At 37.6% G+C, this 19184-nt stretch overlaps 1 protein-coding gene across 2 annotated transcripts in view; it reads left to right on the top strand.

The window, feature by feature from the left end:
• The window catches only part of PPARGC1A (PPARG coactivator 1 alpha), a 136245-nt gene that overhangs the window by 67359 nt on the left and 49702 nt on the right, over positions 1 to 19184 (top strand). For both annotated transcript variants that reach the window (XM_053704092.1, XM_053704093.1), the window contains 3 exons: positions 838 to 1042; positions 7519 to 7564; positions 7674 to 7747. In XM_053704092.1, coding sequence (XP_053560067.1) covers positions 838 to 1042; positions 7519 to 7564; positions 7674 to 7747 — 325 coding nt within the window. The remainder of the gene's footprint in view (positions 1 to 837; positions 1043 to 7518; positions 7565 to 7673; positions 7748 to 19184) is intronic.

The raw sequence follows: 19184 nt of genomic DNA on the forward strand, positions 1-19184 counted from the left end.
ATAATGTTTTTTTTTTTTTAAAAAGTACAGTTTATTTGTTTATAATATGTTATTGTTTTTTCCCAGGTTGAGCGCTTCTCTCTTTTTATTTATGCAAATATATTATTTCTGTCTATACCCTTTGTAAATGCTTTTTGCTTGTTTTTTTCTGCCTAGATTAGTTCCAGGTTAAGCATTTGTGTTACTTAACCCTTTCGTGACAGGGTTAAAGTGTCTACATCGGAACACCTGTTCCGATGTAGACAAATTGAAACTACGCGATCGTGCATACGATCGCGAGATTTCAATTATTGGATCGCATCTGGGGGGCGTCCCTACAACCCTAGGAATGCCCTCCAGACCGCGATCAAGTCCTTGAAGCACAGAAGGCTTCAGGACAGCCGTTTGTTATGACGTTCTATTCCGTCATAACGGCTTTAAAGCCCAGTGTAAATATGACGGAATAGAATGGCATAACGGCGTTAAAAGGTTAAGAGACATTAGAAATATTGCTTTGCAGCATCCAGTAATAAAAAAAAATAAAAAAAATAAGCCTTAAATTATTGTAATTGGTTGTGTTATTGTAAGGAAACTATAAAGACAGGCTGTTTACATGTTTCTTAGAATAAAATAGAGGTGTTGTAGAAATTAAATAAAAGCTCGCATAAGTGACATTTGGGAATTTGAAATGTAATTTTCTTTCCATCTCCAGCAAAACAATTATTCACAGATCATAGATCTTCTGCGCTTATTGTGAACACTTTGGTTTAAAAATACACATCTCTTTATTATTTTTTTTTGAGGATTTATGTTTACTAAGGTTTTTTTTTTTTTTTACTCTGCTCTCTGGTTGTGAAGGCTGAGAATACATGGAGCTGTAAACCGAAGAGCATTTGTCAACTCCAGAAACCACAAAGACGTCCTTGCTCAGAGCTTCTTAAATACCTGACTGCAAATGACGACACGCCTCAGACCAAATTTACAGAGAACAGGAATAATAACAGGCACGAGAAATGCAGCACCAAAAAGAAGCCCTATTTGCACCCCCAGACTCATTTTCAAGGTATTTATGGTCTCCTGATTGCTATTCATCTTATTCAAAATCAATTTTTGCCTTCATATACTTTACTAACGTACATATTGTTTTACCCTCTGTGATATTTATAAAGATGCAAAAATAAAAGCTGTTGTGATGGTAAATCCTAACGTTTTAAAAACACTAGGATCTACCATCGCTATAAATAAAGGAGACTTTCTGTCATGAAGTATAAATAATGCAGAAAGAAAGTACCTTTATTTGGCGACAAGCTTCTGCCTAAACTGAGCGCCGCCAGCCGCCCAGGGCAATTTTGGCAAAAGTGGAAACGTCTCCCAATTGAAAAAAAAGGCTTTTCCCGAGGGCCACAGAAAGGGCTCCTCTGGGCTTATGATATTCTATAAGATATCTCATAAGTACTATGACACCCCTGTCCTAATTTTGTGAAGGCAGCTTTTACCTTGAGAACAGTGTGTCTCACAAAGGGATGTTTCCTGCTTTGAATAATGTGAGGGCGATGCATACATTACAAAAGTACTCACAAAAATTGTAGTTTAAAACCATATAAAATTAATAAATGAAATATTGAAATAAAAATATGCAGTGCAAAATTGTATTTATTCACATGAAAAATCGTAACAATTGTTCTGCAAAAAAAAATTATTTTATGAAATTTTTTTAATTTGTATTTAAATTAGTCATGAAAGAAATGATTTAACCTGCACAGTAGAAATCGCAATATAACTACACTTTGCATAAATGCTCGTATTTTTAATGCGAAATTCAAATCATATTATCTTCCTTATTGTAAAAAAGATCTTCCCTGCCTCTGCTAGACTAGAGGGATGAACTGGGGCATTCCATCTGAGTAGCTGAAATTTCTCCACCAAATCTGGCATATTCTGTAAACATTTTGCTGTTGCAGATCTCACTGTTTTTTCTTGCAAACAAAACGGTGTCAAAATTGTGTCAAAATATGCAAAACAATTATTACCATAATAGAAAAACATCTGATTACAAAAATAGAGGCAATTGTAATATACTATATGTTATATATGTGCACAAAGGGTTAAACAGATGGCTAAATCTTGCTTTGGATCTGTAATGCATTGAGCTCCTGGTTAGGACATGGCCAGTGATTGGTGGAAACATGGATACGCATTTCACATTTAAAATGTTAGTAAACCTAAAATATAACATAGTGCAGAATTATATAACATTATATTAGTGCTATCGTTATTAAACCTTATATTCCCTTTTAATATTTTTAAAATATGCCAGTTTTTCAGACCCGCTCTCTGTACTCTGATGAGCGGTTCTGTTTTTATTATATAGCGCATCGGGCCAGCTGTATAGTCACAGCCCGGCCCGGCCGCACAGACAGAGCAGGAGCGAGCTGCACTTAGTGTTATGGCGCGGTCGGGCCGGGCTGTGACTATACAGCTGGCCCGATGCGCTATATAATAAAAACAGAACCGCTCAGCAGAGTACAGAGAGCGGGTCTGAAAACTGGCATATTTTAAAAAAAATTAAAAGGGAATATAAGGTTTAATAACGATAGCACTAATATAATGTTATATAATTCTGCACTATGTGCAGAATTATATAACATTATATTTTAGGTTTACTGTCCCTTTAAGTATTTTTGAATGTTTAAAGTAATCATTTGGCGCTCTACAAATAACTGATAGTCATAATAATCAGAAAATCTAACTCTGAGTGTTAATACCGACTATAATGTTATCAAGCTATACAAATCGTCCACAATAACTTAATTTTCCCCATAACATTTTAACTTATGTGTAGTAATATAAAGATATAGTAATTTATTTTCCTTCTTTCACTGTAATTAAAGGGACATTATACACTAGATTTTTCTTTGCATAAATGTTTTGTAGATGATCCATTTATATAGCCCATACAGTTTTTTGTTGTTGTTTTTTTTAATGGATAGATTTGCTTATTTTTAAATAACATTGCTCTGATTTTCAGACTCCAAACCAAGCCCCAAAGACTTAGGAGAATACCGACGTATACCTACTCCAGCTTGCTATTGTTTGTGTAAAGGGTCTTTTTATATGCAAAAGACGGGGGGGGGGGGTGTCTGCTATTTCCCACTTGCAGTGGGTGTTCCAGTAACCTTTTAAACTGGAAGCTTCTATGTAAGTTTTTAAATGGTTTTATACTGGATTTTTACATCAGTATCTGTGCATATTATTCTTTATAGTAGTGTCTATTACATGCAGTTATATGAAAATTGGTGTTTACTGTCCCTTTAAGTGTGAAAAGTGTGTTTTTCCCCCAATTTTGTAGTGAATGAGAAATGTATACTGTAGACTTCAGAAGCTTAGCCCTGCTACATCCTACACAGTAATTGTTTGATTGCTGTAGAAGCCCATTAATTTCTTATACTAATTGGCCTCAGCAAAGGAGGTAAGAGAGATGAAGGACATGAAGGACGTGTCTTTTTACTGCAAAACAATGTGAATTTTGCTTACAAAATGAAAGTTTTAATGCTGTATAAAACATTTATTTTGTTTGTAGTGCAGTGTTTAATTGATTGTATATACTATACATATTTAAAGGAACATAAAAATCAAAATTAAACTTTCATGGTTCAGATGAGCATGCATTTTTGTACTTTGTTCTCTTGGTATCCTTTGTTTAAAAGCACACCTAGATAGGCTCAGTAAGAAGAGTGCGCTATTAAGAGCTAGCTGGTAATTGGTGGCTACGCATATAGGCCACTGTCACTAGATATGATCAGAAAGCTCTGAGTATTGCATTGCTGCTCTGTATCTGCTATGTGTTTAAACCATTTGAGGGGTTAAACACATTGTTGTATGCATGCTATAGTGCAACAATAAAATGCTCTAATACAATAGAGCATTTTCTTTGTGCCGTTGTAACTCTTTTTTAAAAAAAGTTTAGTTTTATATCCCTTTAAGATGTTAGATAAACCCCTCACATGACAAAGAAGATGGCTATTCCTGTACTAAAATAAAGCCTTTTAAACATCAACAATGAGTAACAAAAAGGGCGAAAACAAAACCGTTCTCTACCACATTTGATTCACACTTCAGCAGCTAAGACTATACAGCAAACATAATCAATCATCTCTTTGAAAACCGCTAATTGTAGCAACGTTTTGGTCTTTGCTGTGTTCTGTTTAAAAATACCTCACAACATTATTTCACATATCCATGTAAACGTTCTATGTTATATTATGCATGCAAATGAACAATGTCACTAGAAATACTTGTGTGACCAGTTCATTTTATTGTCAAACTAAAAATTAGTATAATCCTTTGTTATTTTAACAGGGTTTTTTATTTTGATTTAAAAAAAATCCTTAAATCTTGATTTATCATCATCAAAGATAATACAAGAATACCAGCTCTCGCAGTCCAAACTAGTATTACTAAAAGCATTATCATTAAATAGTGACATAGAAAACATCTTTGGAATCTTTATCCTCGGGCTAATGTGCTAAAATGTCTGGAATCTGAACAAAAACCCCACATAATATAAGACATAAGATTGCATCAAATAATATATTCCTTATTGCAGAGCAGAGATAACAAAAGTATGGAAGTTTATTATTCAGAAGCTAATGCTACTAGTTATCATTTCTCATAAAAAGATCTAGTTTTGTTTCAGTTTAGGCTTTGATATAACAATATGATTGACTTAAAGAGATACTGAACCCACGTGTTGCCATTTTAAGCCACTTTATAATTTACTCCTGGGGGTCAATTTATTAAAGTCTGGCGGACAAGATACGCTGTAGCGTATCATGTCCGCCAGACATCACCGAATAGGGACAGCATACGCTGCCCGTATTCAGCATTGCACTAGCAGTTCTAGTAAACTGCTTGTGCAAAACCGCCCCCCTGCAGATTCGCGGCCAATCGGCCGCTAGCAGGGGGTGTAAATCAGCCCGATCGTATAGGATCGGGCAGATTGCTGTACGCAGCTTCAGAGGTGGAGTATGAGTTATGGAGCAGTGGTCTATAGACCGCTGCTTCTTAACTCCTGTTTCCGGCGAGCCTAAAGGCTCGTGCAGAAACAGGGTGAATTGGCCCAATTCGGCCAATAATAAATTGACCCCCTGATATCAATTTTTATTTAATCTCTTTATCTTTTCTTATCTTTTGTATCATTATTTGAAAAAGCAAGAAAAAGCAAGAATGTAAAGCTTAAAAGCCGGCCCATCTTTTGTTCAGCACCTGGCTAGCGCTTACTGATTGGTGGCTAAATGTAGCCACCAATCAGCAATCGCAATCCAGGGTGCTGAACCAAAAATGGGCCAGCTTGTAAGTTTAGATTCCTGCTTTTTCAAAGAAAAATACCAAGAGAATAAATAAAAATTGGTAATAGGAGAAAATTAGAAATCTGCTTAAAATTGCGGCTCTATCTGAATTGGGTTCAGTGTCCTTTTAAAGGGACTTTAAACACTTTGCATTTGTAGTATAACGCGTTTAATTATTTGTAGAAAGAAAATCTTTCATTATTTATTATTGCTGTAATTTAGTTCTGATGCTGGTTAAAAGTGGAAATGCAGACTCCAGACTATTATATTCGGCACAGTCATTGGCTGCACACCCTAATAAAATGATTTAAACTGTCCATAATTGGCCTCAGCAGGGAAGAAACTTCTAATCATAACTTTCCATAGTTTCTGGATATTTAAATAAAATTAAAATCTTATTAGGAAAATGTTTTAGTTTTTTTAGTTTTTTGCAAATCAAGAGCACACCTTGAAAAATCTTTTTAGAGTGTCATTCCTTTCGCTGTAGCCTTTGTTAGACGAGAAGTAAAAGAAGCCCTACACTTATCTAATCAATCACTGTATAACATTTTGCAGGGTCATCCAAACTGTACCATACTTAAGTAGGCAGCATGAGCTCCTGCTTCTGTAGGTGGACATATTATTATTATTAATATTATTGGTTATTTGTAGAGCGCCAACAGATTCCGCAGCGCTAAATATTGAGTTAATACAATACAATAATACAAGAATAAGTAAAGTATATAATAAATGTATACTGTAATATTTTTTTTAATTATTATTATACAGAAAACATTTTTTGGGTATATAATTTTGAAATCAGTGTCCCATATATTAAATTCTTTAGTAACATCTGTTTTTTTTAAAAATATTTAAAAAACCCTTAGATTGGCTACTTCAGAGCAGTAAGAATTATGTACAGGGTAGTATATAATCCCTATTAATTGTACATAGCCCTTGGGCATGCTGTAAAAAATCACATCCTTCTGAACATATCTGAGGTGTTTGCATTATTAATGCATACAAAAAGAGAAGCTTGATATAATCATTTTTTCCTGTGTCTGTAGGGTTAAATTAAAAGGCAAGTACTTTATAGTGTCAGTATAATTATAATGTGTTTTGTATACTCTGAGAGAGTCTGGCAATATGCAGGTATTTGGTTGAGGTGAGTTTCTCATATATGCTTGAAATTGCATTTTCTATTTTAACTTTACTGTACCTTTAACATGAACAAATCTTTTGTAAACTCACAATAAAAAGGTCTATGGATCCTTTATTAACTTCATTATAGCAATCAGCAATACAAAGCTCCTGATTATAAAAAACGTGCCTGCATGGAGAGAAATCATACACATTTGTGGAGGCTTTTTTGAGCATATAATGATATTGTAGGTGTCTCTCCTTCATATCCAGAACCCTGCATAGCGAGATAAACAGTTATCAAGCCAACATTTCCCTTTCTAAAATTATTAGAGGGACCTTGCAGTATTGACAAGACTTATTACATGATATCACCAGAGTTGAGAATTTTAGGTAATTGTGCCTTAAAGGGACAGTTAACACCAACATTGTTACTGTTTAAAAATATAGATAATGCCTTTACTACCCATACCCCAGCTTGGCACAAGCGACATTGTTATATTAATACACATTATAACATTAAAATCTATTAATGTATGCCTGTTTCTAAGCCACTACAGACAGCCTCCTATCACATCCTTTTTTTCACAACAAGAGACTGCTAATTCATGTGGGTCATATATATAACATTGTGCTCTCTCCTGTGGAGTTGTGGCTGACACTGCACTAATTGGCTAAAATTCAAGTCAATAGATAATAAATAAATAGCCATGTGATCAGGGGGTTGACAAAAGAGGCTTAGATACAAGGTAATCACAGAGGTTTAAAGTATATTAATATAACCATGTTGGCTATGCAAAACTGGGAAATGGGTAATAAAGGATTATCTATCTTTTTAAACAATAAACATTTAGGGGTAGACTGTCCCTTTAAGTGTAGGGAAATGCATTACCTGCAGGAATGAAAAAAAAAAGCTAATGTATTAGTTGTTGTGCCAAAAGAAATTATTAAGCTCTGTTCTGGAAAAAATAAAAATGACATATAAAATTACTTATAAATATGTTCTATGAATCTATTGCCTGATATATCATTTTAGTAACTGTTTTTGCTTATTATATTTTTTCACTTGCAGCCAAGTCGACAAGCCTTTCACTCCCTTTGACGCCTGAGTCACCAAAGTAAGTATTAAGCATTGATAAAATATTTTTGTACGGGGTGGGTAGCTTCTCGTTTTGGCTACAATAGCTCCATTTCAGCTTGTTTTTATAAATATGCACTGTCTTCCAGTGATCCCAAGGGTTCCCCATTTGAGAGCAAGACTATTGAACGAACCTTAAGTGTGGAGCTCTCTGGAACTGCAGGTGAGGAGAGTTGGGTGATTCATATTATATGATCTTAAATTTAAAGGGACATAAATCTATCTTTTCCGAGCATGTCATTTTATCACTATCAACCCTGTAAATCTTAGTGTTTACCCCCCCCCCCCCACAAAAGGGTTAGACACATAGTTAAATAACTGTTCTGGAGCCACAGATAACTGCTGCTCTTGACCGTAAAATACCTCTGACTGAATTGACAGCACTAGTTGTGCACCTGGGTCAACCAGGGGTTATATTTATACATTTGCTGGATCTGTAGTGATACAATTTATGATATAATGAATGCAAGTACGTAATGGCCCTTTGGAATATATAGTACTTAATTTAAGAATCAAAAACCAAAGAAAGAAAAAAAAAATACATCTGTATATCTAATCTATGCAAAAAAAAGAGTGTCCTTAATCATATCCAAATATTCTTTGTAGAATAGTTAATATTATTTGTATAGTAGTTCCATAGTGACTTACATCAGCCTATTAGACTAATCTTTTCTAATGTCTTTCATTGCCAGCAAATGTACAATGATACAATATTTGTTAGTAAATAGAACGCTGTATATATCATTATTATATCATTTAACAAACAGAATAGTTTTCAGGGTATGTTACACCTCATGCTGTTAAAATTCTTCAAATTTGAATGTAAAATAAATCATTCTCACAAAGTAATAGTTGATGCTTTCCAATATCAATTTTCTATCATTTTTATAGCATTGCTTCCTAACTGTATTATAGGATGTTAGTTGAAGTAAAACATCATTTGTTCACTCAATATAAATTTCAGTCATTAGTTAACCATAATACATATCACTATTAAATAATACTCTTTAGAGGTTGAGAAAATGGTATTTTGTATAATTAGTTTATAGACTGTAATTAAACTATCCTATTGTATTCTGTACAGTTGGTTAATGATTTTTTTTCTCTGGGTAGAAGCTTCTCATTCTGATTCATGATGGTTTATGTTGATTACCAGAATGTACATAGATTGAACTGTTCACGTATTGGATTCAGTTATACATTATCTCACAATCCATTATGCTGCCAATTATATGTGTTCTTTCCTCTATACCAGGCAAACTGATACAATGTCCTACATGGCTGTAATTCCAATTTTTGTTTCCTCTAAAACACTTCGGGCCAGATTACGAGTGGAGCGCAAACATTTGTGCCCAAGCGATAAGGGATTTATTACGTTTGAGCTCGTCGGGCTTACTGCTCGTATTACGAGTTGGAAGTAAACGTGATTGCAGGAACTCAATCGCGATTTACGCTGCAATGATTACTGCAACTTCAAAGCTCTAGTTAAAGGGACAGTCTACCATAGAATTGTTATTGTTTTAAAAGATAGATAATCCCTTTATTACCCATTCCCCAGTTTTGCATAACCAACACAGTTATATTAATATACTTTTTACCTCTGTGATTACCTTGTATCTAGGAACCTTCTTCCAGCCCCCTGATCACATGACTGTGACTGTTTATTATCTATTGTCTTAAATTTAGCATTGTATTGTGCTAGATCTTAAATAACCCCCTGTGCCTGAACACAGTGTTATCTATAAGGCCCATGTGTACTTTCTGTCTCTTTGTGTTGAAAAGAGATTTAAAAAGCCTGTGATAAGAGGCAGCCCTTAAAGGCTTAGGCATTAACATATGAGCCTACCTATGTTTAGTTTAAACTAAGAATACCAAGAGAAAAAAGCAAATTTGATGATAAAATTAAACTGGAAAGTTGATTAAAATTAAAAGTCCTATCTGAATAATGAAAGTTTAATTTATACTAGACTGTCCCTTTAACTGTTTCACGAAACAAAAAAGTTGCACAAAACACATCAAAAATACATTACAAAGTTACTTTTTTTTATAGATAAAAAAATATTTCACACAAAATTTATAAGGGCTCAGGTGTTAAAAAAAAGAAGGAAAAGGCATTAACATTGGCATACATACATGTATAAAGATGTATGTGGATATGTATATATAAATATGTATATGTCTATACATGTAAACATATGTATTTTATATATATGTGTATTTACAGATATATATACACGTATAAATACATATATTAACATATATATAAGTGCATTTGCAGTTAAAGGGACATAAAACAGGTTGAGATCTGTGCATATCCTAAAAGGGCTAATTAATTAAAAATAGTTTGCATAAAACAATTTTTAAAAATAAGCAAAATTAATTACATAGCTTAGCTGCCTAGAGCAGCCAACTCCACCCCCCTTATCAGTGTTTAGACCCAGGCATTGTATTTCAACTGAGTTCACAGCTTCTAGGCATGCTCTTTCAGATAATCCCTATGCATTTTTTGCATTCTTCCAAAAGAACAATAGATATAGATACAGCCATAGAAGGAAATGTGTGTGTGGGGGGGGAGTTAGAGCTTTACAATTCAGAAACTAAAAAGAAACGGTTAATGGCAAGGCACTGCAGTATAAATTTGCAGGTAAAGTTATAAAAATACATATTATTATATTTTGTCTCTATCCCAACTTGTTTTATATCCCTTTAAGTAGATTAAAACATAAAAACACATATTTATGCAATATTGAGAGCGAGAGCGAGATACATTGAGAGTAATGGCGCGGTCGGGCCGGGCTGTGACTAGACAGCTGGCTAGATGCGCTCTGAGGGAAAACCAGACCCGCTCAATAGAGCACAGAGGGCGGGTCTGAAAAACCCTCTTTTTTAATAAAAAATGCCTGGCAATATTAGGTTACATAAAGCTAGCACTAAAATAATGTTATATAATTCTGCACTATGTGCAGAATTATATAACATTATTTTCTATGTTTACTGGCCCTTTAATAAAGGTTTTAACTATGTATTTACTCTAAATGTTTCACTTTTTTTAAGGTTCTGCACATAACAGAATATTTTCTATGTATTTCTAAACATATTTCTATCTTTATATGTATATATCTATATATAATCGTATATATATAGGTATAGATATATATATGCGATTGGGTTTGTGCGGGAGTGTTTTTTCCACTTATTTTTCTCTACTAACTTTTATGGGGGAATACATGAACACGCATGTGATAATCTAAGTTCGACTTTTTGCGCTCATCGGGTTAGCCCTCAAACAAAAACAGTTTATTTTCAACTTGTCATAGCAGTTTAACCCAACGAGCGCAAAAAGCTTACTTCTAGCACAATTAACGCTTGAGCGGGTGCGTTAATTAGTGCTCCACTCGTAATCTGGCCCTTCATGTTAACAATTTTTACTACAGCAGTGGACTTATTTTTGATTTAAAAAAAAAAACTGTGACAAATTGTGAATAAATTATCGCTCCCTTGTCTCTTCCTTATTTGCAAGAAGATGCCATGATTATTAAAAGGAAGCCATATTGATAGCTGAGAATTGTTAAAGCAGTTTTGAACATATGATCCAGTGACATTGTTTGATGTGTGATCTTGATTCTCATAGTTCATGGGTGGCAAACTTTGGCATGCTTGCTCAAGGTAACAAGCAAAAAACTTTGTTAACACAGGACATACTGCTCAGTCCTATTTACATATATTTTTTTTAAAGGGATATTAAACAGTGCTCCTTTAGTATAAAAAAAATATGTTAAATCAAAGTAAATGTAAAAAGAAACAGATTGTGTAAAAAAACAGCAAACAACTTGTTTTCTTGCCAAATGAGCACTTTCTCATTGTAGCCACTGCCCTCAGGGAGGTAAGAGGAGACATTTTTGGAACTTAAGTTGCATTCTGCCTATTTTGAGACTGAGCAAAACAGACTTACTTTCTCTTTAGCATTATCTGAAAAGTAAACCAGCTCAAATTATTCTAGAAGATTTATGACATCACCCTTCCTGTAGAGACCACAGCTGCCCTGGTAGGTCTGTGACCAGAAGTAAGGAACCTTGCACAAATGAAGTTAAATAAATAAATAAATAAACTGTAAAAACCAATTTATAATGATGAATAATACATACTGCAGTGATTTCTATTAAATATAACTCACTGTTTAGTGTTTTCTATTACAATTAATGAGAATGTTTAATATCCCTTTAAAAACATATTCTCAAAATTGGACACACGTTCTCAAAAATCCCCATTTGTTAGTAGTTCACCACATTATATATGTTATTAGGGCCCAATTGTCTCCCCTGTGGTAAGATTATCTAAGGCATCTCTTCAGTATTGTAAAGTCCCTCAAAACATTTTAGAAAGTGAAATTTTAGCTTGAGAGCTGTTTAACTATGCAAGGCTCTGGTGTGAAGTACATTTTCAATAAAATGCCAAAGAGAAGCCTTTATCTTTCATGCCAGCGAGTTTTTATCACCACGTCCAAGTGGCATTATATACATTGGTGGTAGTCTATTCTATCAATAGTATATTATAGAAAACCTTCTGCTAACTCTTTGGCTTCTAAAACAATTCTACATTGTATTGTTTTGCAATTCATTACAGACTTCTCAGAAAGTTAAGCATTTCAAATTTGTATTTTTTTGTAAAAAAAAAAAAATTACTAGCATAAATGTTATCTGTGGATTTGGATATTGCAATCAATTGTTCATTCGGCAAACTTAGTGGTAATGTAGAAGGAATGCTGACAAGAGACAGGAGGTCGCAGTTGCTATACAAGTTATGCAGGCTTTTCCCAAGGATAGTAATGATGTTTTGATGTTTACAATTTTTACAGTTTCTTCAAGTGAAATTATTTTTTTAACACTACATAGATCAAAGCAAAAAGCTCTGGGCATAGAATACCTGTTTTGTGTTCTTTATATTTATTTCTCCAACATAGGTGTGTCCGGTCCACGGCGTCATCCTTACTTGTGGGATATTCTCTTCCCCAACAGGAAATGGCAAAGAGCCCAGCAAAGCTGGTCACATGATCCCTCCTAGGCTCCGCCTACCCCAGTCATTCTCTTTGCCGTTGTACAGGCAACATCTCCACGGAGATGGCTTAGAGTTTTTTAGTGTTTAACTGTAGTTTTTATTATTCAATCAAGAGTTTGTTATTTTGAAATAGTGCTGGTATGTACTATTTACTCAGAAACAGAAAAGAGATGAAGATTTCTGTTTGTATGAGGAAAATGATTTTAGCAACCGTCACTAAAATCCATGGCTGTTCCACACAGGACTGTTGAGAGCAATTAACTTCAGTTGGGGGAACAGTGAGCAGTCTCTTGCTGCTTGAGGTATGACACATTCTAACAAGACGATGTAATGCTGGAAGCTGTCATTTTCCCTATGGGATCCGGTAAGCCATGTTTATTACGATCGTAAATAAGGGCTTCACAAGGGCTTATTAAGACTGTAGACTTTTTCTGGGCTAAATCGATTCATTATTAACACATATTTAGCCTTGAGGAATCATTTTATTTGGGTATTTTGATATAATAATATCGGCAGGCACTGTTTTAGACACCTTATTCTTTAGGGGCTTTCCCAAAGCATAGGCAGAGCCTCATTTTCGCGCCGGTGTTGCGCACTTGTTTTTGAGAGGCATGGCATGCAGTCGCATGTGAGAGGAGCTCTGATACTTAGAAAAGACTTTCTGAAGGCGTCATTTGGTATCGTATTCCCCTTTGGGCTTGGTTGGGTCTCAGCAAAGCAGATACCAGGGACTGTAAAGGGGTTAAAGTTCAAAACGGCTCCGGTTCCGTTATTTTAAGGGTTAAAGCTTCCAAATTTGGTGTGCAATACTTTTAAGGCTTTAAGACACTGTGGTGAAAATTTGGTGAATTTTGAACAATTCCTTCATGTTTTTTCGCAATTGCAGTAATAAAGTGTGTTCAGTTTAAAATTTAAAGTGACAGTAACGGTTTTATTTTAAAACGTTTTTTGTACTTTGTTATCAAGTTTATGCCTGTTTAACATGTCTGAACTACCAGATAGACTGTGTTCTGAATGTGGGGAAGCCAGAATTCCTATTCATTTAAATAAATGTGATTTATGTGACAATGACAATGATGCCCAAGATGATTCCTCAAGTGAGGGGAGTAAGCATGGTACTGCATCATTCCCTCCTTCGTCTACACGAGTCTTGCCCACTCAGGAGGCCCCTAGTACATCTAGCGCGCCAATACTCCTTACTATGCAACAATTAACGGCTGTAATGGATAATTCTGTCAAAAACATTTTAGCCAAAATGAACACTTATCAGCGTAAGCGCGACTGCTCTGTTTTAGATACTGAAGAGCATGACGACGCTGATAATAATGTTTCTGAAGGGCCCCTAACCCAGTCTGATGGGGCCAGGGAGGTTTTGTCTGAGGGAGAAATTACTGATTCAGGGAACATTTCTCAACAAGCTGAACCTGATGTGATTACATTTAAATTTAAGTTGGAACATCTCCGCATTCTGCTTAAGGAGGTATTATCCACTCTGGATGATTGTGACAAGTTGGTCATCCCAGATAAACTATGTAAAATGGACAAGTTCCTAGAGGTGCCGGGGCTCCCAGAAGCTTTTCCTATACCCAAGCGGGTGGCGGACATTGTTAATAAAGAATGGGAAAGGCCCGGTATTCCTTTCGTCCCTCCCCCCATATTTAAAAAATTGTTTCCTATGGTCGACCCCAGAAAGGACTTATGGCAGACAGTCCCCAAGGTCGAGGGAGCGGTTTCCACTTTAAACAAACGCACCACTATACCCATAGAGGATAGTTGTGCTTTCAAAGATCCTATGGATAAAAAATTAGAAGGTTTGCTTAAAAAGATGTTTGTTCAGCAGGGTTACCTTCTACAACCAATTTCATGCGTTGTCCCTGTCGCTACAGCCGCATGTTTCTGGTTCGATGAGCTGATAAAGGCGGTCGATAGTGATTCTCCTCCTTATGAGGAGATTATGGACAGAATCAATGCTCTCAAATTGGCTAATTCTTTTACCCTAGACGCCACTTTGCAATTGGCTAGGTTAGCGGCTAAGAATTCTGGGTTTGCTATTGTGGCGCGCAGAGCGCTTTGGTTGAAATCTTGGTCGGCTGATGCGTCTTCCAAGAACAAGCTACTTAACATTCCTTTCAAGGGGAAAACGCTGTTTGGCCCTGACTTGAAAGAGATTATCTCTGATATCACTGGGGGTAAGGGCCACGCCCTTCCTCAGGATCGGCCTTTCAAGGCAAAAAATAAACCTAATTTTCGTCCCTTTCGTAGAAACGGACCAGCCCAAAGTGCTACGTCCTCTAAGCAAGAGGGTAATACTTCTCAAGCCAAGCCAGCTTGGAGACCAATGCAAGGCTGGAACAAGGGAAAGCAGGCCAAGAAACCTGCCACTGCTACCAAGACAGCATGAAATGTTGGCCCCCGATCCGGGACCGGATCTGGTGGGGGGCAGACTCTCTCTCTTCGCTCAGGCTTGGGCAAGAGATGTTCTGGATCCTTGGGCGCTAGAAATAGTCTCCCAAGGTTATCTTCTGGAATTCAAGGGGCTTCCCCCAAGGGGGAGGTTCCACAGGTCTCAGTTGTCTTCAGACCACATAAAAAGACAGGCATTCTTACATTGTGTAGAAGACCTGTTAAAAATGGGAGTGATTCATCCTGTTCCATTAAGAGAACAAGGGATGGGGTTCTACTCCAATCTGTTCATAGTTCCCAAAAAAGAGGGAACGTTCAGACCAATCTTAGATCTCAAGATCTTAAACAAGTTTCTCAAGGTTCCATCGTTCAAGATGGAAACCATTCGAACTATTCTTCCTTCCATCCAGGAAGGTCAATTCATGACCACGGTGGATTCAAAGGATGCGTATCTACATATTCCTATCCACAAGGAACATCATCGGTTCCTAAGGTTCGCATTCCTGGACAAGCATTACCAGTTTGTGGCGCTTCCTTTCGGATTAGCCACTGCTCCAAGGATTTTCACAAAGGTACTAGGGTCCCTTCTAGCTGTGCTAAGACCAAGGGGCATTGCTGTAGTACCTTACTTGGACGACATTCTGATTCAAGCGTCGTCCCTTCCTCAAGCAAAGGCTCACACGGACATAGTCCTGGCCTTTCTCAGATCTCACGGATGGAAAGTGAACGTGGAAAAGAGTTCTCTATCTCCGTCAACAAGGGTTCCCTTCTTGGGAACAATAATAGACTCCTTAGAAATGAGGATATTTCTGACAGAGGCCAGAAAAACAAAGCTTCTAGACTCTTGTCGGATACTTCATTCCGTTCCTCTTCCTTCCATAGCTCAGTGCATGGAAGTGATCGGGTTGATGGTGGCGGCAATGGACATAGTTCCTTTTGCACGCATTCATCTAAGACCATTACAACTGTGCATGCTCAGTCAGTGGAATGGGGATTATACAGACTTGTCTCCGAAGATACAAGTAAATCAGAGGACCAGAGACTCACTCCGTTGGTGGCTGTCCCTGGACAACCTGTCACAAGGGATGACATTCCGCAGACCAGAGTGGGTCATTGTCACGACCGACGCCAGTCTGATGGGCTGGGGCGCGGTCTGGGGATCCCTGAAAGCTCAGGGTCTTTGGTCTCGGGAAGAATCTCTTCTACCGATAAATATTCTGGAACTGAGAGCGATATTCAATGCTCTCAAGGCTTGGCCTCAGCTAGCGAGGGCCAAGTTCATACGGTTTCAATCAGACAACATGACAACTGTTGCGTACATCAACCATCAGGGGGGAACAAGGAGTTCCCTAGCGATGGAAGAAGTGACCAAAATCATTCTATGGGCGGAGTCTCACTCCTGCCACCTGTCCGCTATCCACATCCCAGGAGTGGAAAATTGGGAAGCGGATTTTCTGAGTCGTCAGACATTGCATCCGGGGGAGTGGGAACTCCATCCGGAAATCTTTGCCCAAGTCACTCAGCTGTGGGGCATTCCAGACATGGATCTGATGGCCTCTCGTCAGAACTTCAAAGTTCCTTGCTACGGGTCCAGATCCAGGGATCCCAAGGCGGCTCTAGTGGATGCACTAGTAGCACCTTGGACCTTCAAACTAGCTTATGTGTTCCCGCCGTTTCCTCTCATCCCCAGGCTGGTAGCCAGGATCAATCAGGAGAGGGCGTCGGTGATCTTGATAGCTCCTGCGTGGCCACGCAGGACTTGGTATGCAGATCTGGTGAATATGTCATCGGCTCCACCTTGGAAGCTACCTTTGAGACGAGACCTTCCTGTTCAGGGTCCGTTCGAACATCCGAACCTGGTTTCACTCCAGCTGACTGCTTGGAGATTGAACGCTTGATCTTATCGAAGCGAGGGTTCTCAGATTCTGTTATCGATACTCTTGTTCAGGCCAGAAAGCCTGTAACTAGAAAGATTTACCACAAAATTTGGAAAAAATATATCTGTTGGTGTGAATCTAAAGGATTCCCTTGGGACAAGGTTAAGATTCCTAAGATTCTATCCTTCCTTCAAGAAGGATTGGAAAAAGGATTATCTGCAAGTTCCCTGAAGGGACAGATTTCTGCCTTGTCTGTGTTACTTCACAAAAAGCTGGCAGCTGTGCCAGATGTTCAAGCCTTTGTTCAGGCTCTGGTTAGAATTAAGCCTGTTTACAAACCTTTGACTCCTCCTTGGAGTCTCAATTTAGTTCTTTCAGTTCTTCAGGGGGTTCCGTTTGAACCCTTACATTCCGTTGATATTAAGTTATTATCTTGGAAAGTTTTGTTTTTAGTTGCAATTTCTTCTGCTAGAAGAGTTTCAGAATTATCTGCTCTGCAGTGTTCTCCTCCTTATCTGGTGTTCCATGCAGATAAGGTGGTTTTACGTACTAAACCTGGGTTTCTTCCAAAAGTTGTTTCTAACAAAAACATTAACCAGGAGATTATCGTACCTTCTCTGTGTCCGAAACCAGTTTCAAAGAAGGAACGTTTGTTGCACAATTTGGATGTTGTTCGCGCTCTAAAATTCTATTTAGATGCTACAAAGGATTTTAGACAAACATCTTCCTTGTTTGTTGTTTATTCCGGTAAAAGGAGAGGTCAAAAAGCAACTCCTACCTCTCTCTCTTTTTGGATTAAAAGCATCATCAGATTGGCTTACGAGACTGCCGGACGGCAGCCTCCCGAAAGAATCACAGCTCATTCCACTAGGGCTGTGGCTTCCACATGGGCCTTCAAGAACGAGGCTTCTGTTGATCAGATATGTAGGGCAGCGACTTGGTCTTCACTGCACACTTTTACCAAATTTTACAAGTTTGATACTTTTGCTTCTTCTGAGGCTATTTTTGGGAGAAAGGTTTTGCAAACCGTGGTGCCTTCCATTTAGGTGACCTGATTTGCTCCCTCCCTTCATCCGTGTCCTAAAGCTTTGGTATTGGTTCCCACAAGTAAGGATGACGCCGTGGACCGGACACACCTATGTTGGAGAAAACAGAATTTATGTTTACCTGATAAATTACTTTCTCCAACGGTGTGTCCGGTCCACGGCCCGCCCTGGTTTTTTTAATCAGGTCTGATAATTTATTTTCTTTAACTACAGTCACCACGGTACCATATGGTTTCTCCTATGCAAATATTCCTCCTTAACGTCGGTCGAATGACTGGGGTAGGCGGAGCCTAGGAGGGATCATGTGACCAGCTTTGCTGGGCTCTTTGCCATTTCCTGTTGGGGAAGAGAATATCCCACAAGTAAGGATGACGCCGTGGACCGGACACACCGTTGGAGAAAGTAATTTATCAGGTAAACATAAATTCTGTTATTGTCATTTTTACAGCTATTATTTAAATGTTCTTAGGTGACCAGTCGTTTTGCTTGGATTTATTTATTTATTGCTTAAAATGAGGGCAAGCCAACAGAAAATGAATTTATTTAAACAAAGCATGCTTTATATATTTAAAGGGATATTGTTCTAAAAAATATGCTCCCCTTTAATGTGTTCTTAATGTGTTTTTAATTGTTTGCAATTTTTTACCTTTATTTTGTTATTTGAAATATGTGCTTTTGCCTGTAAAACATGACACCTATACTGAAAATATAAATAGCAAGCTTATTCTCGGTAGAAACACTATGGCCTAGATTTGGAGTTCGGCGGTAAAAGGGCTGCTAACGCTCCGCGGGCTTTTTTCTGGCCGCACCATAAATTTAACTCTGGTATCGAGAGTTTAATCAAATGCTGCGTTAGGCTCCAAAAAAGGAGCGTAGACCATTTTTACCGCAAATGCAACTCTCGATACCAGAGTTGCTTACGGACGCGGCCGGCCTCAAAAACGTGCTCGTGCACGATTCCCCCATAGGAAACAATGGGGCTGTTTGAGCTGAAAAAAAACCTAACACCTGCAAAAAAGCAGCGTTCAGCTCCTAACGCAGCCCCATTGTTTCCTATGGGGAAACACTTCCTACGTCTGCACCTAACACTCTAACATGTACCCCGAGTCTAAACACCCCTAACCTTACACTTATTAACCCCTAATCTGCCGCCCCCGCTATCGCTGACCCCTGCATATTTTTTTAAACCCCTAATCTGCCGCTCCGTAAACCGCCGCCA

The sequence above is a fragment of the Bombina bombina genome, chromosome 2 (assembly GCF_027579735.1).
Source record: "Bombina bombina isolate aBomBom1 chromosome 2, aBomBom1.pri, whole genome shotgun sequence".
Lineage (NCBI taxonomy): Eukaryota > Metazoa > Chordata > Amphibia > Anura > Bombinatoridae > Bombina > Bombina bombina.